This window comes from Lissotriton vulgaris, chromosome 1_1 (genome assembly GCF_964263255.1).
Source record: "Lissotriton vulgaris chromosome 1_1, aLisVul1.2, whole genome shotgun sequence".
NCBI classification, from domain to species: Eukaryota; Metazoa; Chordata; class Amphibia; order Caudata; family Salamandridae; genus Lissotriton; species Lissotriton vulgaris.
Genome location: NC_141685.1, coordinates 736,807,402 through 736,833,559, shown reverse-complemented (window position 1 = coordinate 736,833,559; position 26,158 = coordinate 736,807,402). Strand labels below are relative to the sequence as shown.

Here is a 26,158-nt window from a genome sequence, read left to right as displayed (position 1 = left end):
CAACATGATCCAGAATGGGAAATCTAGGGCTGCTTTGCTGCGGTGATAGGAGGGGAGGTAAAGGAAGAGGAGGAGGAGGGTTGATGGCCTCGTGGACAACCTCTACTTTTTCCTCTATACGACTTGTATAGAGTATTCTGTTGTTGCTGCTGCTGAGGAGGCTGGCCATATGATCAAAAAGAATGACTTCCCAAATCCTCTGTATTTTCTAAAAGAGCCTCTAGGTTGAGCTTGCAAGCCAAGTGATTTTGCTGTAGCTTTGCTATCTTTAAACCTCTCTAATGCAGCGTCCGCTTTCTTGCCAAAGAGTCCTGAACCATCAAATGGTAAGTCACACAGCGTAGCTTGAACATCTGTCGAAAAATCTGTAGACTTCAACCAAGCACCTTTTCTAGTAGCCACTGCAGAACCCCTAATCCTTGCCACCAAGTCAGCTGTGTCTAGCCCACTCTGAATGACCTGACGTGCAGCAGCCTGGGTATCATTTAAAACCTCCTGAAAATTCTTCCTGTCTTCCTCAGACAGCTTAGGCAGCAACTGTTTAGATGAGTCCATCAAAGCATGGATGTACCTACCCATCAAACAGGTAGCATTCGTAGATTTCAACGCCATGCTTGCAGAGGAAAATACCTTCTTGGCAGACTGATCAATCCTCTTTGATTCCCTGTCAGCTGGAACTTGAGGGAAAGCTCCCGAAGATCTCTTTGAGCATGCAGCTTGAACCTAAGCTCTCTGGAGAAGGATGAGCAGATAACAACTCTGGATCGCCAGGAGCCATCCTATATCTTCTTGCTATAGACCTGGAAACAATTTTGGAAAAGGTGATGGACAGAGTTTCTGAATGATGCAGAATACTCCTAACCAGTCAAGAGATCAGGGCTTGATCCATCACCATTTTTTAGCTCACTGCACCATCCCAGCTCAGAACCTGGCTACATGCAAATTAGTCTGTTCCTGTCCCAGTGCATGATGGGAACAGGGCAGACCAAACTACCAAGCCAATTCTTCACCAGAAAGGAGACAAGCTACCGGGGACCGGTTTCTGGCATTTCAGCCATCGTCGGCCCGGCTTGCTTGAATCCTGATGGTGCAATGAGCAAGGGACTCACATCTGAGTATACCCTTCCACGCTTAGGGTGGACAAAATATTTAACAACAAGGGGTGGTGATGGACAGAGTTTCTGAAGTAAGCAGAATACTCTCAGCCAGTCAAGAGATCAGGGCTAAATCCAACACCGTTTTTTAGCTCACTGCACCATCCCAGCTCAGAACCTGGCTATATGCAAATTAGTCTGTTCCTGTCCCAGTGCATGATGGGAACAGGGCAAACCAAACTACCAAGCCAATTCTTACACTGGGAAGGAAACCAGCTTCCGGGGACCGGTCTCTGGCATTTCAGCCGTCATCGGCCCGGCTTGCTTGAATCCTGATGGTGCAATGAGCTAGGGACTCACGTCTGAGTATACCCTCCCACACTTAGTGTGGATAAAATCAATTTTGGAAAAGGTGATGGACAGAGTTTCTGAATGATGCAGAATACTCCCACCCAGTCAAGAGATCAGGGCTTGATCCATCACCATTTTTTAGCTCACTGCACCATCCCAGCTCAGAACCTGGCTACATGCAAATTAGTCTGTTCCTGTCCCAGTGCATGATGGGAACAGGGCAGATTAAACTACCAAGCCAATTCTTCACCAGAAAGGAGACAAGCTACCGGGGACCGGTTTCTGGCATTTCAGCCGTCATCGGCCCGGCTTGCTTGAATCCTGATGGTGCAATGAGCTAGGGACTCACGTCTGAGTATACCCTCCCACACTTAGTGTGGATAAAATCAATTTTGGAAAAGGTGATGGACAGAGTTTCTGAATAATGCAGAATACTCCTAACCAGTCAAGAGATCAGGGCTTGATCCATCACCATTTTTTAGCTCACTGCACCATCCCAGCTCAGAACCTGGCTACATGCAAATTAGTCTGTTCCTGTCCCAGTGCATGATGGGAACAGGGCAGACTAAACTACCAAGCCAATTCTTCACCAGAAAGGAGACAAGCTACCGGGGACCGGTTTCTGGCATTTCAGCCGTCATCGGCCCGGCTTGCTTGAATCCTGATGGTGCAATGAGCTAGGCACTCACGTCTGAGTATACCCTCCCACACTTAGTGTGGATAAAATCAATTTTGGAAAAGGTGATGGACAGAGTTTCTGAATGATGCAGAATACTCCTACCCAGTCAAGAGATCAGGGCTTGATCCATCACCATTTTTTAGCTCACTGCACCATCCCAGCTCAGAACCTGGCTACATGCAAATTAGTCTGTTCCTGTCCCAGTGCATGATGGGAACAGGGCAGACCAAACTACCAAGCCAATTCTTCACCAGAAAGGAGACAAGCTACCGGGGACCGGTTTCTGGCATTTCAGCCGTCATCGGCCCGGCTTGCTTGAATCCTGATGGTGCAATGAGCTAGGGACTCACGTCTGAGTATACCCTCCCACACTTAGTGTGGATAAAATCAATTTTGGAAAAGGTGATGGACAGAGTTTCTGAATGATGCAGAATACTCCTATCCAGTCAAGAGATCAGGGCTTGATCCATCACCATTTTTTAGCTCACTGCACCATCCCAGCTCAGAACCTGGCTACATGCAAATTAGTCTGTTCCTGTCCCAGTGCATGATGGGAACAGGGCAGACCAAACTACCAAGCCAATTCTTCACCAGAAAGGAGACAAGCTACCGGGGACCGGTTTCCGGCATTTCAGCAGTCATCGGCCCGGCTTGCTTGAATCCTGATGGTGCAATGAGCTAGGGACTCACGTCTGAGTATACCCTCCCACACTTAGTGTGGATAAAATCAATAGACCTGGAAACTGCAGGCGCAGAATGAAGCTTACTTCAAACCTCTAGCACAGGTTCAAGAATTGCCTCATTGAAAGGCAAGAGAGGCTCAACAACCGACGCTTGAAGGTTGGCGATCTGCGTTGGCCTGTGGCTCTGGGCATAACGTAGTGGGGCACCCCTTCAGTAGCCATGAAAGGGGCAAAAAGCAGACTGTGCAGGGCGGCTGGAGAGGCCTAAAGACTAGGCCGTAGCCAGTGAGTCCTTGAAACGCTCTTGAGTGTGATTCGCCAAAAAGGCAAGGGGCATCAAAAGGCAGGTCCATAAAAGTGTTTTGGACATCCCCAGAAAAGTTAGTCGATCTCATCCAGGCGTAGCGTCTAAGGGCTACCGACATGGAAATCGTTCTGCCTAGAGAGTCCACAGCGGATAGTAAACTTTGCTGCGTCCCTCCCGGCGGAGCCGCGGTGCGTCCATTGGGGCGTAGGGGCGTAGCCCCACTAAGCCCTGGACGCACCGTGGAAGCTTAAGTTAAAGGCAGCTAATAATAAAAATAATATACACAGCACTTCAGTAATTCTTCAGCAGCGCGGGAGTAACACGGATCATGTTACGTAATGGAATGGTGCGGTCGGAGTGCGCAGGGGGTGGGGGGCGGGTCTGCTGGTCTGCTGCAGCTGCTTGAGTGACAGTCTGCAGCAGGCCAGCATTGTGCGCATTTTTCTACCGGGCTGAGACTTGCCCGCGCATGCGCTGATACCAGCAAGCCAGCCAAGCATAGAGATGGGGGCAGGGGTGCAGCTTCAGCCGGGCCGAGTTTTCTAAGGCTGCCCAGGGCGAGCACAAGTGTGACCCCCTAGCCATGCAGCACCAGGATTGGCTGGTCCACCACACTACATCCATTATTGGATGCCGTGCGTGGGTGGGCGGGGGCAGAGTGGCGCGACCCCGGGCAGGAGGAGCTGGAAGCAAGCAGACCCCGGCGAGAGCCAGCCAGATACCCCTGTTGTGCACCTCCAGTAAGTGCTGGTAAGTGACCGTGTGTAATATTAGAATAATTGTATTTTTCTGTCCATTGGTGATTATTCCGTAGGTTGAAATCGGCCTGCGCTGTCGGACAGAGACACTTTTGCAGAGAGGTAATTATGTCTGAGATAAAACGAAACTGGAGTCTAGTTTCGTTTTATTTCAGACTTTATTACCTCTCTGCAAAAGTGTCTCTGTCCGACAGCGCAGGCCGATTTCAACCTACGGAATAATCACCGATGGTTACTCACTGTGGAAATGAGGGAAGAGGTGATAACTGGCTCCTGTTAACTTTTGAAAGTCTGGCATGTATTTGTTTCGTGTGCATCCAGTCACGTCACGCGTAACTTTACTGGTTTAATTCGAGCAGGTTAACAGCATAAGCATTAGCATTGACTTAGCTTTTGGTTGCCCTGCCTGTCTGAATTTCCTGCTACGGATACAAAATCCTCCTTGACTGCCCACCACACCTTTTAGCAAAGTATGTTTGTAATTATTTTCTCTCTCTCATATTCTTGCATTTGTAAGGCGTTTAACTGGAGTTCACCATGGCTTGGTAGCACTGAACGCATCTTAACAAACGAGGGGCCTGGTTTTTTTTTTCCTGGTGTATATTTTTTGTACTCTACTAGTAAAAAAAATTTGACTATGGAAAGTAAACGCAGAAGGTGCACTGCGGCGTTGTTTGTGTTAGAAACGCTTATACTGTACGATAACAGTGAGCTTTATTTCTTCGTCCTGTGTGTTGGAATCTGTTCCCACTCTGTCCTCTTGGTAGCACTGAGTCTTGAACCGGGACACAAGTACCCGAGTCGTGTGCTGGAACAGCTGTCTTTTCAGGTACCTGCTGCACAGGGGTGAGTGGTGGGGATAGAGGCCATGCTGACAAATGTTACAACCACCATAAGAAGCGAGTCTCCCCAGTTTACGTAACAGCCACATTTCTTATGCTTGGGTGACATTGCACCTCCTACGTAGGTCAGCCTCTGCTACTCTACTAATCTCCTGTTTGTTGGTTTTTTTCTTGGTGCTTTCCGATGTGAGATTTGACCTGCAAATGAGAACACTTCCTGGTTTGACGTGACACCTTTTGTCAGCCAGCCTCCACTACATCCCTCCTCCTCCTCCTCATCCTCAGTCCCTCCTCTGCCCTCCTTCACAGCCTCACTGCTGCTTTGCTGAGTGATACCATTTCTTTCTTGATGCGACAGTGTCTGGGGCTCTTGCAGGGGTCTATGCCTTGTGCCAGAGTTGAGGGGCTGCAGCTCGAGAATAGTCAGTGCTCTGTCTGCAACACTAAATGTACCTATAACTGTGACAGCACCTCGATAATTGGTTCCAGTGTGAATGCCAGGACCTTGCTGGAACTAATCGGAGCATAGCTTAAAGGCACTAAGAGTGTCCTTTCATAGCTTTCAAGTTGCTGAATTCGCATGACATTTTTGGGGCCTTATATTATGGCTGAAAAGCACCTGCTGCTGCGTTCCCTGCCTCCAGCAATTTTCAGGCAACAATAAAAATGTAAAAATTACTCTGGTGATTAATGTTCTTCCTAGAAAGAGATCGGAGGTTTGTCTAGTGGAAGTGTTGACTCATGGTAACTTGGTAAGGTAGGCATAGGGTTAATATTCCTGTTGCAAAGAACGTGTACCTGGTAAGTGACCGTGTATACAGTTTGACGGTCTTTTGCACTCTTTTTCATCATATGTACATGGGTGAGCGCAGGGGGGAACTGGGGTGATGTGAGTCGGGGGAGCTTTACTGCCACAGCAGCTTCTCCCAAAATTGAATTTGTGGCCCATTTAAGCTCCGGTAATTATTTCATCGCACCCGGTCCTCGTTCATATTGATTAGTAGAATTGTATTTTTCTGTCCATGGGTGATTATTCCGTAGGTTGAAATCGGCCTGCGCTGTCGGACAGAGACACTTTTGCAGAGAGGTAATTAAGTCTGAGATAAAACGAAACTAGAGTCTAGTTTCGTTTTATCTCAGACCTCTCTGCAAAAGTGTCTCTGTCCAACAGCGCAGGCCGATTTCAACCTACGGAATAATCACCCATGGATAGAAAAATACAATTCTACTAATCAATATGAAGGAGGACCGGGTGCGATGAAATAATTACCGGAGCAGAGCTTAAATAGAGAGTTTTCTTATCTGAGAGAGGAGAGGCGCTGGCAGTGCTGGGTCGTGTGTTTAATGTAACTATGGCACGGTGGGTCTGCGGACTGGGCCAGCGAGTCAGGTGTAGGGGCGGGCAAGCATTAGTCAGGCTGTGAGTGTCGTGGAGGGGCGGGAGTATCCTTGTGCACCAGTTCTCTAAACTGAATGAGCAAGGCCCATGTCCCAGGCCGCTGCTATATGTCATTTAAGGAGATGACGGGCTTCCTCATAATGTAAGGCACCACTCTCGACTTTCCCCCAATGGATGAGCACCTTGTGCTTTTGTGAGACAGCTTGAGCTTTTGGTGGCTCTTCAATGTAATGTAAGGGTCCATTTGTTTAGCAGTAGGGTCAGGTTTGCCAATCCTTGTACATTTCTATGTATTAGGGCACGGGGACAGAAGTTAAAAAAGTGGAACTGTCCTGGGAAATCTTGCACGTCTGGTCAATCTGTCCCGCCCCCATATTCCACCTTATCCTGCTTCCATTTCCTCCATATTTTCTACAAGAGCATCCTTGGTCATTCTCAACCTACTACCTTTCTTTATTAATACATGTCCCTCTGCCTACTCTAAATCTTTGTTCAAAATCTAAGTTTCTTCTTCCTGTACCTCACCCTCTCTGTGCACATCCTACAACCTCCTCGTTCTCTCTTCTTGCTGCTAGGATTTGAAGCTCTCTTTCCTTTTTGTTCCAGCTGCCCTCTCACAGTACTAGTTTTACTACTGTGTATTTTTAGCACTGATTCTTTACTGATTCGTAATTAGCAGCTTGTTCCGTGTTAAATGATTGCCAAGCCCACATCAGAGACCGTGAACAGGGGGTCTGTGTTGGAGGGGGGGGGGGGGGGGGGGGTGAAAGGGCCTCCTTGAAATATAAGTTATTAGAAGAGAATGTAAGTTGCAGAGGGATGCATGAGAGGTGAGGGTGAGGGAAGGGTCATATGGGAGGATGCACATGCGTGGTGCCCCGACCCTACACACTTCAAAGCCAGGTATACAATTACTGCTCTTTTCCTCCCATGATTAGCTTCCCTCACTCATCTGACAGGTCCCCGAGCTCTCCTAGAGTCACTATGCTGACTAGCCTTTTCTTTTTCTATGTAATCTGGCACAGCTGTGCTTTAAACCGCAGGTGTGATTTAATCTTTCCAGGTTGTTACTTTCTAGACCACAGAACTTCAGTTTGTTGAAGTTGACTAATTCAGGAGCTTAGATTTTTAGGTAGCTGTGCCAGGGCATCTTATCATTTGCGCAATTTCAGACCTTGGGTGCATGGGAGCTGAGACAGTGGCTTGGGCGGAAAGACTGCAACAATCTCTCATTGGGAGTATTCCATTTTCCTACAAGCCGCACACCACATGAGCCCCACCACCCGTACACTTGAATCTACTTAATTTGTGACCAGATTTGACCTATGCCCATCTTCTCTAAGCCTTAGTGGGTTTCTCAAGGTGGCATGGCATACTTTTGGCTCAATTCATCTCATGGCGGCTAGAGCTCCATGGCATATTGCTTAATTTATAAGGGGGTGAAGGTCTGTAGTTAAAACTGGTAACAAAAGGGACTCCTGCTACCCGTAGGAGCAAACTTTGCACCGCCTCCTGCAAGTAGGTTGTCAAACTGAGTCATGTTTGTTGAGTCTAACAGTAGTAGCGAATGTCTGACCTATGGTTATACTTGTATTATGAGAGAGGGGGTTAGAGTTGGGGATGAAGCAACCCAGGTACCCTTCTCTATCCAGAAGACTGTTAAGTATCCATCTAATCCCCACTAAATGGTCCTCAGTTCAGGATTTTCAGATTCGGACATGTAACTGCTTCGTGTGCTGATTTGAACGCGTGGTGTGGTTGGTTGTGTGTGATGCTTACTGACTCTGGATGTCACTACTATTGCACTCTGAAAGCAATGATCTTCACTATTGCCTCACCTACCACCATAAACACCGTTGTTGTTGAATTGTACCTTTTGCCATTCGTTATATTAGTCCTTTTTTTTTTTTTTTTTTTACTGCTGTCATACACAAGTAGTCAGCGTTTGGATGATCGTTTTAAATAAATAAGCGATGAGCTCTCTCTGGTTGGATGTTGCTTCTGGGTCATGGGCCAAGTGTGGAACATCTGCCTCCTTTTGTGGCAACAAAAGACATTTATTTAGCTTCTTGGCCTTTGTTATGAATTCTTTGTCTCCTGAGTCTTTGCCAGACCCTCTGTTATTGGTATTCAACTGAACTCACTGTGTGGTATCGTAACTGGGGTGTTTGTCATGAAGGTTGTTAGGATCTTCAGAAAAGGGCTTTTGTAGTCTGTGCTGGCACCCTGTACTGGAAAAATAGCTACAGCATTCATGTGTTCACCAGGCCCGGTTTGTGACCCCCCCACAGCCTCCCGGTGCCAGTCGTCCCTGGAGTGCTGCGGGAGGAGCAGCAGGAGCCGCTGGCAGAAGTTGTGGAAAGTTTCCAAGATGCCGAAGAAAGACGGTGAGTGCCCTCGGCCTCTGTGATGCTTGACATAAGGCCAAGCATCCTTGTCCTGTTTTGACAGTGTGTGATGAACGCTCGTTAGGGTAATTCCTCTGTGTGTTTGAGAAACCTACCCTGCAGATTCTTGTATTGTACCTGCTCTTTATGTTAGGGAAGTTTGGACTGTGGCTCTTCTTTGTACTGCACCTGCTTTTGAGGGAATCTGGTTCTATGAATACCTGCACCTGTGTGAGAGTGACGCTTTCTCAGCAGACGGCTGAATTGTATCTGCTGTGAGCGTTATGGCACCTTTAACTGTTATTTTCAGTATTATAAACAGTCTGATAACTGGAATCATGCCAGGCATCCGGGCCTGGTTCCGTGTGTGGGAAGCTTGCAGTGCAGATCTGTATCGTGGAAACAAATATTTAGTGTGTGTGTGTGCGTGTGTGCGTACGTGTGTGTGAGGAAAGCTTACGAATGCACCTGCTTTTTGTGTTAGGGCAGCTTGCGCTACTGGTCCCTTAGCTGTTCCTGCTCGGTGTGTGTGTGTGAGAAGCTCGAAGTGCCAGCTTCTCGCCTTCTGTGTGTGCTACAGGGAGCTTGCACTGTGGATGAGTGTATATGACCTACTCTTGCTATGAGGAAAGTGGCAATGGTATACAAAGTATATATACAGTGGTATACATAATATGATATCTTGAAGCAGGTCTTTTTTTGTGGCTGATTCACCTAAGGACAAGAATCTGTGTCCTGTTTCTGTGTTGAGAGAAACATGTTTGCGTGGTGTGGACGTATCCCCCTGATCATCCATCATGATTAGGGCTCCTGGTTTTATGGAATTTATTTTATTAACATTTCCGTCTGTATTTATCCTTATTTATTTTTTGCCTATATAACTGGTATATATTTCAATGTTTATTTTGTACTTTGAGAATAAATGGAGCCGTAAAATTGTATATTTCTGTGTTTATTTAACTCTTGAACATGCATACATGGATGCCTGTCACAATTTAGCAAATTAAGCAGCCATGTATGACTAAACACTACACTCATAAGTACATATTAGTGTTCTACTACAAAAATATGTTAACATATGCCTTTTTAATGAAATCTCATCCTGTTTTTTAATTCCCCATGATTTATGTATGTTTAGTGCTAGGAGGTCCAAGTCTGTGCCAGAAAACAATGTGAATATGTACGTAAATATTTGAAAGTTCCATCACTGACAGTTTAAGATAGGTTGCATTGTCAGAAAGTTTGAAGTGATGCCATCAATTACAGCCAAAACAGGCGTAAACGCAATTTGACCAGTTGAGCACATTTACATTTGTTTTAGGCAACAAGACTTGTTTAGCTGTCTGCCCCTACCTCGGGCTAGTTGCAAGACTAAAATATACCCAAAGTGCCACGCATAGTGATTGTGTCTGCCCAGTCCCTGTGAATTGTACACCTTCTTAGGTATTTTGTGAAAGTGTTTTATTTTTTTAATAGCGCATGCTACCTATATTGAGTCTTTTTGAAGCTGCCTATGTATTTCAATACAACTCGAACATGGCGGTAGTAGATAGTGAGACCTTTTCTTTTGGACCTGGGACATTAGGTGGTTACTGGGCACTATATGTGGTGGGCACTGCTAAGGACGGCAGGACGGCACTGTTCAGGAAGGCATTTGTTTTAGCACTTTGTGAAAGCTGATAATCTAAATCATTGCGACTGACATGCCTTTATTTAATTGCCTCAAACTGTGCATGGTGCGAGCGTGAGCCACACTGTTAAAACATGGTATTTATTTAAAGTCTTATAGTCTGAATTCAGCACCTGAGCATAATAGGACGGAATGTATGAAGCTCTGTGGTTATACTGAATAAGCAGCTACCTATGTTATGCCATCTATTAATGTAATAACTGCACTTTCACAATTGCTTTATTAACTTTCCTGCTTTCTCAAATTTGCTTGAAAATGCACGATTTTTCTTCTTTTTTCTCAAAATTTTCTAGGGGGGGTTTATCCCCCCAAACCCCCCTTTTGGGGTTCGGGCTCGCTCGCTGCGCTCACTCGCTATGGTGCTGTATGCAAATCACTTTGCGCCCCACCACTTTCAAATGTCACCCACCGCCCCTGCGGCTGGAGCTTAGGAGAGTACAGTCCGATCCTCCTCCGGACACCGAGACGGCACTTGCGCAACTGTGTCCCGCACAGAGTGGGAATACCGGCCAAATAGACTTGCTGTGTTTACGGACTGGAGCCCCAAACTGGCGGAAGAGAAAGGAAAATGCTACTTACCAGTATGCATCTGTTCTTGGCATGAAGAGCTGCAGATTCACACACTATGCATAGATAGCCATCTGGTGTTGGCCCTGGATGTTTGCAGTTTGTTATTGTCTTGGAAAAGTGTTTAGAAGTCACGAGATAGGAGACTCCTTTGGACAATAGTGTGCATGGGCATCAACTACATCTCCAGATTGTTTTTTTCCCAAGAAGGGAAATTATGGATTTTTGTGAGAACAGAAAGATGTCCAGGTATGTTGTATTTAAATAAGATAATAATTGAACAGATAAAGGTAGCCGGGGAAGTGGGTGGGCGTGTGTGAATCTGCAGCTCTACATGCCAAGAACAGATGCATACTGGTAAGAAGCATTTTCCGTTCGAGGCATATGAGCTGCAGATCACACACTATGCATAGATTGCATAACAGTACTGTCCCTTTAGCGGCAACCACTAGTATCTGTTGCAGTGTTTTGAAATAGTGTTTTGAGTACAGCTTGGCCCACACTAGCTTGTTGTTTTGCTTGCACATCTATCTACACAATAGTGTTTTGTGAATGTGTGTGGTGTAGACCATGTAGCTGCTTTGCAGATATCATCTAAGGGAATGTTTCCTAAAAATGCCATGGAAGCCCCTATTTTGCGAGTGGAATGCGGTTTAGGGGGAACAGAAAGTGTACGTTTTGCTTTGCGATAGCAAACTTGTATACATTTGACAATCCACCTTGCAATTCCAGACTTTGATATGCCTTTATGTGGTGGTGAAAAGGAAACAAAAAGCTGTTTTGTTTTACGAAAAGATTTTGTTCTGTTAATATAGTAAAGAAGTGTTCTTTTTACATCTAAAGTATGAAGAGCTCTTTCTGCTACTGTTTGTGGTTGCGAGAAGAAGACTGGCAACTCTACAGATTGGTTGAGATGGAAGAGAGTAATAACTTTTGGAAGGAATTTAGGGTTTGTTCTGAGAACCACTTTTTTATGATGGAGTTGTAAAAATGGTTCTTGAATAGTTAGTGCCTGTAGCTCACTGACTCTCCTGAAATATGTGATAACCACAAGAAAAGCGACTTTCCATGTAAGAAATTGTAGCTAACATTCGTGTAGAGGTTCAAATGGAGGACCCATTAACCTAGTGAGGAAAATGTTTAGATTCCACACTGGAGAGGGTGGTACCCTGGGAGGAATTATTATTTTGAGGCCTTCCATAAATGCTTTAATGGCAGGTACTCTGAATAATGAGAGATGTTGTCTATTTTGCAGGTAGGCTGATATGGCAGCTAGATGTAACCTGATTGACGTGTAAGCTAGATTACACTTTTGAAGATGTAGTGGATAACATATGATGTTTTGAATAGACACATTTAGGGGATTGAGTTATTGGTACAGTATATCACAAATCTTTTCAACTTGGCTGCATAGCAGGCTCTAGTAGTGGGGCGTCTAGCTTCTTTGATTACGTTCACACAATCAGGTGGAAGATTTAGGTACCCAAACTCTAGGATTTCAGGAGCCAGATCGCTAGGTTGAGCTGTGCTGGATCTGGGTGTGAGATCTCTCCATGGTTCTGGGTTAACAGTTGTGGGGAGAGATGTAAGTTTTTGGTGGGGAACTACTGATAGTTCCAGCAAGGTTGTGTACCATGGTTGTCTGGCCCATGTTGGAGCAACTGGGATCAGTGCTAGTGACTGTTGTTGCAGCTTGCGTACCACTAGTGGAATGAGTGGGAGAGGCGGAAAAACGTAGGCAAATCTGCCTGACCAATTCATCCATATCGCATTGCCTTTTGACAATGGGTGTGGATATCTGGCGGCGAAGCTTGGGCACTTTGGGCTAGATGTAGGTAGGTAAATTACCGAATTTTACCGATTCGGTAATTTAAATTCGGTAAATCTATGGGTCCGATATGTAGGTATTCCAGATGTGCTGGAATACCGAATCGGATGAATTCGGTATTTACCGATTCGGTAAATACCGAATCGGTAATGCCCATTCATTCCTATGGGCTATGAAGCCCATAGGAATGAATGGGCATTACCGATTCGGTATTTACCGAATCGGTAAATACCGAATTCACAAGGGTGCAGGGGGTGTCACTTTGACACCCCCTGGAACCCCCAAAACAGGCTTGGGTGCCATGTGGCAGGCATACCTGCCCTAAGGGCAGGTCTGCCTGTCACATGACATAGGTGTGCATGCACACATGTGCATGCACACCAGAATCGGTATTTTACCATGGATTTGTATTCCATGGTAAAATACCGATTCTGTAAGCCATGTGCAGAAGGTACATTGCCTACCTACATTGCATTTTCGGTAATTTTACCGAATCGGTATATATTACCGAATCGGTAATTATTTTACCGATTCGGTACATATTACCGAATCGGTAAATTGACCGATTCGGTAATGATAACGATTCGGTAAAATTACCGAAAATGTGCCCCTACATCTCAATAGCCCTTTACCGATCGGAAACGGCCGAAAATCGGTATTTTCGGCCGATTCCGATCGGTAAAGGGCTACCTACATCTGGCCCTTTGTGTTTTAAATGTGTGGTGAAGAGATCCATCTCCAATGCCCCCACATTTGGAAAAATGGTTGAAGGACTTGTGGATGAAGTTCACACTCGTAGATCTGTTATGTTTGACATCTTAACAGATCTGCCATTTGATTCTGTATTCCTGGAAGATAATTGGCTAAGAGGAATATGTTTTTAGGAATTGCCCATCTCCATATACTCCGAGCTAGTTGAGAGAGCTGCAGAGAGTGCGTCCCCCCTTGTTTTTGTGGATAATACATCGCTGTTAAATTGTCCATACGGACTAAAACAGCTTTGTTTGATACGTGTTTCTGGAATGCTTTTAATGCCAGAAATATTGCTAGTACCTCCAAGTGATTGATGTGGAGTAGCTTTTGTTGTGGAGTCCACCTGCCCTGTATGATGTGATGTAGTAGATGAGCTCCCCAGCTGGTAAGCAATGCGTCTGCTGTTAACACGATTTGTGGAATTGGCTCTGGGAACGGTTGCCCTTTGGAAAGGTTTTGAGGGTTCCACACTGCAGAGTGATGTGTGCGGAAGTCCACCAACACCAGATCTGTTAGTTGACCTTGAGCTTGGTTCCACTGACATGCTAAGCATTCCTGTAAGGGGCGCATCTGGAGTCTTGTGTGAGGTACTATGAATATGCAAGATGACATCATCCCAATGAGTTGCATGAACACTCGAGCTGGTAGCGAGTGCTGCGGTTGGAACTTTGTTATAAGGGCTTGCATGCTTGCTATCCTGGCCGGATTGGGATATGCAAGGCCTTTTGAGGTGTCTATTGTGGCGCCTAAATATTGCTGGTTCTGGGATGGTTGGAGGTGAGACTTCGGGTGATTTATTGTAAACCCTAAGTTGTGCAGTAGTTGGATTGTGGTGTGTGTATGATGTACACTTTGAGTATGTGACCTGGCTTTTATGAGCCAGTCGTCCAAGTATGGGGAGACATGAATGTGTTGTCTTCTTAAATGGGCTGCTACTACTGCTAGACATTTTGTGAATACTCTGGGTGCTGTGGTAACTCCGAATGGGAGAACTTTGAATTGATAGTGCTGCCCGTCCACTACAAACTGAAGATATTTCCTGTGAGCAGGGTGAATAAGAATGTGGAAGTAGGCGTCCTTGAGATCAAAAGTGGCAAGGAAATCGCCTTCTTTGAGCAGGGGAAGGATTTGTTGAAGAGTGATCATGTGGAAATGGTCTGATTGTATAGATTTAATGGTCTGAGGTCTAAGATGGGCCTCAGGGTTCCATCCTTCTTTGGAATCAGAAAGTACAGGGAGTAAACTCCTGTGTTTTGATGCTGAAGGAGAACTGGCTCTATTGCATGTTTGTGCAGTAGTGAAAGCACCTCTTGTTTTAGAAGCATTAAATGTTCTGTTGACATTGGACGCTGTTTGGGTGGTATATTGGGGGAGTGGCACTGAGCTCCAGGCAATAACCAGATTGGATAATTGGTCTCACCCACCTGTCTGTGGTGATATTGTCCCAGACATGTAGGAACTTGGTTAATCGTCCCCCGACTGGAGTAGAATGGTTCGGGGGGAGCAACGGAAAGTCATTGTTTTGAGGTGGTGGCGGTACGAGTATTGGTCGTTTTAACCCTACCTTTGCTGTTATTGCCCCTGTAGCCTCCTCTGTAATAACCTCTGGTAGAGGAGGTTTGTGTGGGACTTTTAAATGAAGTGGAGGCGTTATCTGTGTTGAAGCCTCTAGAGGCGCCCCTATGAGAGGAGCGACAAAAGGAACTTCTGGGAGCTTGCGATTGCAAGGCTCCCATTGATTTGGCAGTATCAGTGGTTTTTAGGTCTCTGCCTATTCCGCAGGAATGAATAGGACGAGTCTATTGTGGTGAAACCAAGAGTTAAACTAAGGTCTCTCAAAAAGCGGATTTCCACGAGTGCATGTGTTCTTGTGACCGCGCTTTTCCGACCCGCCTGCCTCCGAGAGCTTCACACAAAGCCATCTGTTGCTTCCCCAACGCACTCGGCCTCACTTCTCCTCCCCCTAATTACACTTCTTTCACGGCCGCAAGGCCGTACTTCAAAAGGATCCTCATCCGCTCCTCTCTGCCCCCCACCCTCTCCTCCACTTCTCATCTCTCATCACAGCTCCCCTCTCATTCATCCCCCCACCCCCCAAATCCGCTCTTGTTTTAGGACTTGTGCCCTGACTCTACGTCTCCGCTCAGATTTGTGGAAGGAAATCTGCGTGGTGTTTAAAGACTGTTGAAATCATAATGTGGGACATCAATCTACTTCTAAAATAGCACTCTTGATCAGCAGGCCGCTGAAGCATGTGAAGGAATCCTGCGCATGTTTATGGCAGCTTTAGAACATGCAATCCATGTATGACACCGGCCCAGATCACGCTCACCAGTGATCTTTCCCTCATGTGCATACTTGTAAAATATTAATTCCTGGCACCTGCTTCACGTGCAAAATGAGTCAGTAAGGCCGCATGGCTGCAAATTAAATCCCAGAAATGTTGTTTGTGACGGATGACACACTCCAGATGTCAACACGCGCGGGCAGCTATATTTTGTATTTGTGCAATGACTTTAAAGCTATCCCGAAAAAACATGACTCCAGGATCATTTTTTCCTGTGATGCTGCTTTGGTGTCGACGGGATAGTTTACACTTAGGAAGGCATGTGTGTTCATGAAATGCTATGTATTCAGGAGTAAACTCTGCGTGTACACACAACAGACCCTCTTGTTTTCCTCACAAGCTTGAAGGCAATCTGCTTCCCCGCCCCCTGGTGTTTAGGGCTTTTCTTGCTCGCTAATGCGTTTTTTCCCCCTCCCACCCTTCCTTTGATGTCCACCGCGCGTGGCCTCTGCCAGTCGCCTCTCCGTCCTTCACAGCCCCTCTCTGTCATGGAATCTCAAATTTGGGGACTACATCTTCAAAACAAGCCTGTTCATGTTAACACTTGCAATTAGAATCCTTTCTTTCTTTCCATTCATCATTTCTTTACTTCTTTTCTTTCCTACCTTTCCTTCCTTTCCATCCTTGCTTGCCTTCCTTTTCTTTCTTCCATTCCTTCCTTCCTTTCCTCCCTCCCTTTCATTCCTTTCTTTCTTTCCTTCCTCCCTTTTTCCTTCTTTCTTTCGTTCTTTCTTTCTTCCCTTCCCTTCCACATTATCACTCAGCATCACCACAGCACAACTCAGCGTCACTCCAGCATCCCTCAGCGCCACTCCAGCATCCCTCAGCGCCACCCCAGCATCACTCAGCACCACCACAGCACTACTTAGCACCACCACAGCACAACTCAGCAAGACCACCACAGCATCACTCAGCCCCACCCCACCATCACTCAGCAGCATCACTCAGCCCCACCCCACCATCACTCAGCAGCATCACTCAGCCCCACCCCACCATCACTCAGCAGCACCACTCAACATCACCACATCATCACTCAGCGCTACTCCAGCATCCCTCAGCACCACCACATTATCACTCAGCACCACCACATTATCACTCAGCACCACCACATTATCACTCAGCACCACCACATTATCACTCAGCACCACCACATTATCACTCAGCACCACCACATTATCACTCAGCACCACCATATTATCACTCAGCACCCCTCAGCACCCCTCAACACCACAGCAACACTCAGCCCCACAGCATCCCTCAACACTACAGCATCCCTCAACACCACAGCATCCCTCAACACCACAGCATCCCTCAACACCACAGCATCCCTCAACACCACAGCATCCCTCAACAACACAGCATCCCTCAACAACACAGCATCCCTCAACACCACAGCACCCCTCAACACAACAGCATCCCTCAACACTACAGCATCCCTCAACACCACAGCATCCCTCAACAACACAGCATCCCTCAACACCACAGCACCCCTCAACACAACAGCACCCCTCAACACAACAGCACCCCTCAACACAACAGCACCCCTCAACACAACAGCACCCCTCAACACCACAGCACCCCTAAAAAACCACAGCAACTCCCAACAGCACCCCAGCACCACTCAACGCCACAGCACCACTCAACGCCACAGCATCACTCAACGCCACAGCATCACTCAACGCCAAAGCATCACTCAACGCCAAAGCATCACTCAACGCCAAAGCATCACTCAACGCCAAAGCATCACTCAACGCCAAAGCATCACTCTGTGCAACCAATCAACAATTGGTTCTAATATGTTCTCTCAATGTTTTCAAACTTTATTACAAATCTCACAAAAAAAAATTAATATTCCACTTCTGTTCTTGGATTTTCATCACAATAAAATACACTAAACATAATCTTCCAAAAAGTTATTTGCAAAAGTTTAAGCTATTGCCATTATAAATTACAATAACTTTTATTTAAGTATTAATTATTTAAAAAAATACAACCCATTGTTATTTTTAATATTAATACATCTAAGTCATGTAAATACAACACATATTGCATTAAAATGCTATAGGTGTCACGTTTGCAAAAGTTACCACTATTTGCATTGTAAATGACAAAGTTATTAATTTTGCTATTTTCAAAACAAAAACATAAATAAAAAATGTGTCATTTACAATACTAATACCTCTAACTTTCCTAATGCGAGACCTATTGCATTGCAAATGTTTGTTTCTATATCTTCTCTAAAGATGAATCCACCAAAGGTCTAAATAAGTGTTCTTGGTCAAAGGCTTGGTTTAGTATGGTAGTCTGGACCTCTTGTGGTGCCTGATATCCTTAGCCAGGCATGTCTGTGTAAAAGGACACTGGTATTTATGGCTCGGGAGGCTGTATCTGCGGCATCTAGAGCACAGCGAATGGAGGTATTAGTCATTAGTTTACCTTCCTCTATAAGATCATCGGCTTTTGTCTTATATTCATCTGGATGGTGTTGTAGTAGGGTCTCTAGCTCGTCATAGTGTGCCCTATCGTATCTTGCTAGTAAAGCCTGTGTGTTGGCAATCCTCCATATGTTGGCTGGTTCCTACGCTGTTCTTTTGGCAGATGCGTCCAACAGTTTTGACTCTTTGTCAGGTGGTGGAGCATCACCTGATGTTTAAGAGCTAGCCCTTTTCCAGGTGTTGGAAACAACTAAGGAATCTAGTAGAAGCTGTCCCTTAATGTATGTAGGGTCAGTTGGGGCAGCCTTGTACTTTTTCTGTAATCTAGGGTTAATGACTCTCGCTCTAACTGGGTCTTTAAAGACTTCAGAAGCGTTTTAAATTAACCCTTTTAGCATTGGTAGAATAGAAGTGGACCTTTGGGATGTTGTAAAAGTGTCAATGAGGAAGTCGTCTTCTATGGGGTCTGTATGTAAGTTTACCCCGTGGTATTGTGCAGCCCTGTGTACTAGCTGAGTGAAACCTACAGTGTCCTCTGGAGGGGATGGTCTAGATGGATAGACATCCTCCTGTGGTACATCAGGAACATCTGGTGTGCCATAATTTTCCCATGGATCATTTGGGATGTAATGAATAGGCTCTTCTAGTGGTTCATTATCTCCTTCGTCACCAGTGGTATCATCAGTATCTGGAGGTGGAGGAGATTGTCTTGGTCTTGGAGATGGAACAGGAGAAATGTATTGTGGTGAAGGTGGAGAAGGGATCCTTAAAGGAGAGGTGGCAATGTCTTCATTCTTTAAGGGAAGTGTAGATGGTGTAGGTTTGTTCATTTTCATTTTTCTTTTGTTGGAAGGACTAATCCTAAGATGACCTGTTTGCGGGTCTATTTTCAGAGTTTTTTGTGTAGGATCAGGTTCAAAAAGCTGTTCCTCTGAAGCATGGTGGTTCGGTGCTGATTTTTTCAGGTGCAAATGCTTATGTGGCACAGTCTTTGGAGTAGTTTTATGCTACTTTGTTTTGGCCGGAGGAGTTTTTGTGGGTTCCAAAGATTTGGGTGGAGTCTTTGGAACCGGTTGCTTGGTTGGCTCATATGATTTTTTCGGATCGGAGGTAATGGGTGTTTTTGGAACCAGTTGTTTTTTCGGTTCCTATGTGTGTTTTGGAACCGGTGGTTTCTTTGGTTCTGATGTGTGTTTCAGAACCGGCGGTTTCTTTGGTTACGAGGATTTTTTCGGATCCGAAGTTTGAGGTTTTTTTTGGTTTTGGTGCCGAATGCGCCAGTGCGGACCAAGACTTCGGCGCGGAGGAAGACAATAGTTTATCTTTTAGTTTCTCTTTCGGTTTCTCTTTGGTCGATGCCGAGGATGGAGTTTTGGCACAGACGGAAGGCTGACTCGGTCCAGAGTGGCCTGAAGGCTTAATTGTGGACTTCTTTGCAGAGCCCGAAAGAGGGGTGTGGGAAGTTTTGTCATGGTGTTCACATGGGCCCGAAGGTGAAGGTGTTACCAAAGCCTTTGGATGGGTGAGGGGTCGATGTCAGTACTTACGACCCGTTGCCCCGGGGTGTGGTCTTCGACGTCGGAGGCGCTGAAGGTGACTTTTTCCACCTGCTCCTGCTCCAGTACATAGATGCCTTCCTGTAAGATGTCGTTTAGTATCGATGTCGACGATCGAGCCATACTTCTTCGCGCTCGAAGATCTCTGATGGTTTTCTTGGAGCTGAAAGAGGCAAAAGCTGGACAATCTTTGGCCTCATGTTCAGGTGAAATGCAGAGGTTACACATCTCATGCAGATCAGCATGTGGAAACTTGGCTTCACATTGAGGACATTTTTTTGAATGGAGTCCTTTCCCTGCTAGGCCCGAGGCCTGCTTTGGCGACTGGAACCGAAGTAGAAGTTTGTGGAGGTGTGCGTCGAAAGGGAAACGCGATTGAGACAATACCGAAGAATTGCGTAAGGATTGTACGTCGAAAGTTAACTCGATAATGATACCGAACTGAAACCAGTGGATGACATCCGAGCCCCATGGTGGAAAAAAACAATCTGAAGATGGAGTTGATGCCCATGTGCACTATTGTCCAAAGAAGGAGTCCCCTATCTCGTGACTTCCAAAGACTTTTCCAAGACAATAACAAACTGCAAACATCCGGCCCGAACACCAGATGGCAATCTATGCATTGTGTGTGATCTGCAGCTCATATGCCTCGAACACCTTCTTCCCAAGATGACTCAGCTTCTTGGATTCCCTATCCGGTGGTGCGGAAGGGAATGCACTCTTGGAAGCAGAGGCTTGGACCACTAAGCTCTCAGGGGTGGGGTTTTGGGAGAGGAAAGTAGGGTCTCCCGGAGCCGGGCAGTGGTGTTGTGCAACCATCCTATCCACGGAAGCCCCCATGCTGGGCATGGACCAGGTGCACAAAAGGATGTTGGAGAGGGCCTCATTAAATGGTAACAGGGGCTCCGAAGAGTTCGCTTGCGGTTGAAGCACCTCTGTCAGGAGGTTAGTCCTGATCGCCACTGTAGGTAGCTCGAGGTTGAGAGCCTCGGCCGCCCTACGCAACACCACTGCGTATGACGCTCCCTCCTCCATAGACACAGTAGGAGGATTCAACATGCCAAGGTCAGGGGAGGTCTCAAGACAACTGGCATCCCCCAGGTCCTCTCTCCAGTCCAGATTATACTCCAACTGGTCGGTCAGAGGGTCACCTGACTCCTCCCAGTCCTCTTCCTCATCCTCTGGGTGCCAATCTGGCCTGAAAGGGACCCCAGGAGTGAACAGGGGCACAAAAACCCCACACCAGGCATGGATCCACGGAGGCTGTGCGGTGCCGGAGCCGCCGGTGGAGAAGGCCTAGGGCCCATAACCGAGTCTGCGGGGTCCAAAAGAGCGCCGCCGGTTCGGGATGCCCAAAGATGGCATGCATCGCCTCGTACAACTGACGAAGCTGGGCAGGGGTCGTTCCGGGTCCCGGGAAGTGAGGAAAACTCTGAGTCGGCTCTTCAGGCTCTGCACGCGGAGCGAGAGGGGCACTGCTCGTATTCCTCGTCGGGTCTACCGACTGACGGGGAGAATTCGGAGAGCGAAGATGCTTCGACTTCTTCTTTTGCTTTGAATTACCTGACCCAGAGTGCAAAGACTTAGAAGACGCGTGGTGATGGCTCTGCGACCAGTCACCCGACCTCCCTCGCGACTGAGACCTTGAACGGCGCTGAGCCGATTGCCGGCGCTCAAGAAGCTTTCGGGACCGCTCCCGCAAGGCCTCTGGAGCCATGGACCGGCAGTCAGAGCACGACTTGGGGTCATGGGGGAGCTCCAGGCAAAAGAGATACAGGCGGTGCAGATCCGTCACCGACATCAGTTGGGTACAGGAACCGCAAGCCTTGAAGCCGTGCATCCCTATGTGCACCTGGAGTTGTTAGGACTTAAAAAGACGTTGACAAAAGTAGCTTAAAAAGTTCAGTCAAAAAGTGACTGGAGGTACCACTCTCTCCGGATCTGCGCTAGCTGGTGCAGAAAAAGAAAAAAGTGACAGCGCGCGAGGGCGGCGTCTGAGTAGCTCCTGCAACATCATCCCGGCGACCACGATGCCAAAAACAAACGCGGAGCCGACCGATGCCACCTTTCGATGCGCAGAGGTACTGCTGACGAAGAACTTTCCGGAACCAGTCTGAAGCCTGGGGGAATTCTAAGGTAAGGAATCTATAACTAACTGTTTCTTCAGATTATACTCGACAATCAGGAGGATAGGCCCAAACTTCACCATGTCCAGAATCGCTCCAATGAAAGGGAGCGTCTGAGAATGGGTCAGGTCTGACTTTGGCACGCTGACAGTGAACCCCAGCAAATGCAGAAGGTTCGCCGTTGCCTGGAGGTGGGAGACAATTGCTTGGGGCGAGCCCGCCTTCAACAACCAATCTTCTAGATTGGTAAAGACTGGAACCCCTGATCTCCGAAGATGGGCTGCGACCACCGCCATGTGTGTGTGTCAGGGTACAGGGCCCCTAAGGATGGCACAAAAAGTGCTGCAGCCCTTAGGGGTCTTCTCTGGTCACAATGCCCTGGGTACCTAGGGTACCATTTACCAGGGGCTGATAGGTGACCAGAGATGCCAATTGAGTTATCGTTTCAACACAGTTTTAGGAAAGGAACACAGGCCCTGGTCACCTGATTGGCAGGAGCCCAGGGCACACTCAGTCAAAGTACATCAGCCATTTAGCAAAAAGTGGGGGCATACCACGCAAGAAAGATGGCACTTTCTCACACCTATTCATTCCAATGTACTGTATTTGCTCAGTGTTGCATTCTACTGCTCGCCTGTAAATCAAACAAAGTACAATTCAAATTGCATTTTAAAACAGTTCTATATCCAGTAACTTATTACTGAAAAGTATTTTTATGCTTACCTGGACCAGGTTTGCTCGGTTCTAAAAATAAACAACAGTGTATTTTTTATACAAAAACAATTGGCCTAGAGTTCAGTTCTTGAGTGTGTGAATTCATTTGCAGACTGAGTCTGTACATCAAATGCTTAACACTGTCCTCTGATACTGCCTTACTGCTCGACCAAGCTACCACTTTAGAGTGTAAGGTTCTATCTAACTTTAACCTCTGCCTACCTCTGGAGACCCTTGGACTCTATAGACACTGAACCTTACTTTGGTGCAGTATATATAGAGCCAGTTTCTTACAGCGGCTGATGTCTCTATTAGATACTGCCATTGGACATTGGAGGACAACACTTTGTAGGAACGTCTTTGGTGATCAGTTCAATGCAGTTCTGCAAGTTTTCCTAGATTTCACTGCTGATGAGGAAAGTAAGTCCCAACTACACAGGTTGACATGGGGGGCCTCAAAGAAATTCTGGCTTTGTTACTATTTTGAACTAACCTTTCCTCACCCCAACCAAAAATAAGATTCTTTTGCTGATTCCAACAAAAGTGTCTTCATCTCTATGTTGTGTTAGACCTCAAATGAGAAAGAAATTAGGAAAATGTGCTTTGGATAGTTACCACAACAGTGAAAGACATTGAAAAGAAGCAATACGAGACTGAGTGGTATGTCGCCCGTTCCACTTTCTCTAGTCTAAGAAAGCCTAGACTTCCCAGCAGATAAACACAAACTCAGTCCTAGACATATCTACTGATAGAAGATTAATGTCTGTTTAGAAGGATGACGATCCACGATGGATGGATTTCACTTAGCCACCTGACATCAAGGTATAGTCAGACCAGATTTCCAGAAAGGACCGCACAGTTTTTTAAAATGAACGGTCATTTCAAGATCTCGTTCTTCCTCTATCAGTCTCCTGAACATTTTTCTAGTGTAAACGTAACCTTTCCATCTTTCTGCTAGGGAACTTCCTTGACACAGTGGTTCCAATGGATGTGCAAGCACCTACACAGGCTCATTTGCTACTCTTATTGTATTCTGCCCAAACCCCAGAAGTTAGTTCAAGTGGCAGATTAAGGATCTGATCTTAGAACTAGCAAATTAGGTAAAAAGTGTGCACTGCTGACCTCATAAAGCTCCTAAGGGTCCTGGTGGCAGAGCGTAAGGAAATAAATACTAAATGAATATTTGCAAGCAGTGGATGAACAAAGATCAGTGAGTTCTTGATACCCAGCAGACCCCATAAAAAGCATACAGTTACAAAGCTCAATACCATTCTGAGTCCACACTAGGTTAGTTAACTCATGCGGCATTGTGCATTCACTCTCAGTTCTTTCTTTTCACCCCTCACCTCTCTAATCTGTCGAGCGACATCTATATTTAGCCTGGCTGCTTCCACCTGCTGCTCAGCTATCTTCGAGGTAGTGATTTGAAGGTGTTCTGCGGTCTCAAGTCGGGACTGCACCAGCTGCTGTACAATATCGGCATGAGCCTGTTGGCAGCAGGGAAAAGCACAAAATATAAATTTCTCTTGTTATAGCATTTTTACCCCTCAACCCCTATCCACACACATTGAGATGTCTGGTCAAATGAAGGTGGAACAAATGTACTGACTTGAGAAAGGTAACCTGTTGGGGTAGCTCCTAATGGCCTACAACAATCGACATACTAAGCATCAGTGTTGTGATCAAACTCAATAGGCAGTGACCAAATAATGTTAATGGGCTCCTCTAAAATTACATCATGGAAAGAAAGCGAAAATGCAAAAAGGATACCATCAAATCCGATGCACCACCTACCACAGGTGCAAAAGTATTGGGTTTTCCAAAATTTGATCACATATCATTCACTCAGGTCACTCTAGTTTGGCTGTATATTACAAAAAAAGGGTTGCCTAGCTTTCTGGCTGAGTAATTCAGCTTGTACAAAAAATCTGTTTCATAGGGTGCTTAAAGCGGTTTTCTATGTATTCTGAACACAAAAAGCAATAAAACTGTGCTCTGTTGCACATGGTCTCATCTAGTAATTAGCAAATAAAAACCACAGTAAAGGTCGGTTCAACAAGTTCCACGAGATCAAGAAAAAACATCCCTGTCAAAGGGCTCAACTAGGTTTTTGAAATAAAGTTATATACAAAAATACGGTCTCATTTCAACACTTCTTTATTCCAGCAACACTCTTATTAGTTCTCTACTATTACAAGTGTGTGAATCAACCACAACAAAATGACAAGACCATGGTGCTTCTCAAAATGCTTAAAACCAAACGTGTACACAGAAAGCATACCTTAAAACCAAACATGTACACAGAATGCATTCCCACATTCTCTATTTATGGTTGTGCACCTTAGTTCTTTTTTAAGGGCAAAAACCTAAATGGAATGAGAAAATGAGAATGAATGGAAAGTGGGAAGAAAATGGAAATGCTTGCTATCACCTATGTCCATAAAAAGTTTCCTCGATATCTAGAAGCATCCCACAGACTTGATATATCACAAGCCTGTACATTTTAAGTGGCTCCTTCGACGTTCATCCGTCAACTACAAAATATGCAGATAATGCATTTTTACCTTGCTGCCATTGAAGGCCAGTTGAAAATCTGCATTTCTCTAGTTACACATTTTCTCTTTATGGGACCAATATGAGAACCATGCACCATTAGTGTACATGGGGAGAGGACCGAATACCAGAGGGAACCTGCTACAAAAAGCATTCATCCTGAAAAGCATCCAGCCCATACACTTCTGTGAACAGCAGAAGTCAGAGCTATAACTAACAACATATGGTTCTACATTTCTCTCTACAAATAAGACATCTATTCAGTAAAGCCTTATATAATAAGTGTTAGGATGACTGATGTCTCCCAAGGGAGCAATCCCAGGAACCTGGATCCCCCCAGTCCTCCGAGGACTATGTTTGCAACCCAAGGTTCCGCAAACCCTACAGAACTTCAAGAAGGCCCATGCCTCCTGATGAAAGAAATGACAGTCTCTCCTCACAGAAGCTCCACCCACAGGAACCAGCCTGGGAACCTAGATATCGCCGGCAGTCTACCGCCAGAACAGGGTCCATGTCCCTTAACCTAGGAATTCACAAATTACCTAGGTTCATTTAGGACAGCCTCTGGTTAACCTCACACAACACAATCACTAAAGGCAACTCTCCGGCCTCCCAGAAGTGAATTTGAAGACTAGCTAGGGCCCCTGAATAGCACTCTTGTGAAATTTGTCAGGTGACCGGTAAGCACACACCGTCTCCTCAGGGACCATCCCTCCATCCTAGCGCTATACTCTCGGGGTGCCACTAACTTCTGTATATTCTCCAGTTTAACCATTTCAGTGGATTCTGGGCTGTGCCCACTAGGGGTGAAACGTGATGAATACACATAAATATACACATACACACACCCGCCAAACGCCCCCCCCCCTCGCCCCCGTGGATCACAACCCCTTTATTCCCATCACAATATCTCCCCTCAGATCCCAATTGGAGGGGTATTATTCTCAATAACACAAACCTTTTGATTGTTAAGGGGACACCACATCAATTTAGAAGCAAAGGCAATTGGATTTGTCATGAGGTTACCCACAATAATACATCAGGCATGCCTATTGGCTTTGGTAGGATCACCATATTGAAACATTAATA

The 26,158-nt window shown here is 46.0% G+C and overlaps 1 protein-coding gene across 2 annotated transcripts in view; it reads right to left on the bottom strand.

The window, feature by feature from the left end:
* Positions 1-26,158, bottom strand: part of CEP350 (centrosomal protein 350) — a 1,459,870-nt gene that overhangs the window by 736,681 nt on the left and 697,031 nt on the right. For both annotated transcript variants that reach the window (XM_086955422.1, XM_086955428.1), the window contains exon 19: positions 23,863-24,003. In XM_086955422.1, the coding sequence (XP_086811548.1) occupies positions 23,863-24,003 (141 nt within the window). The remainder of the gene's footprint in view (positions 1-23,862; positions 24,004-26,158) is intronic.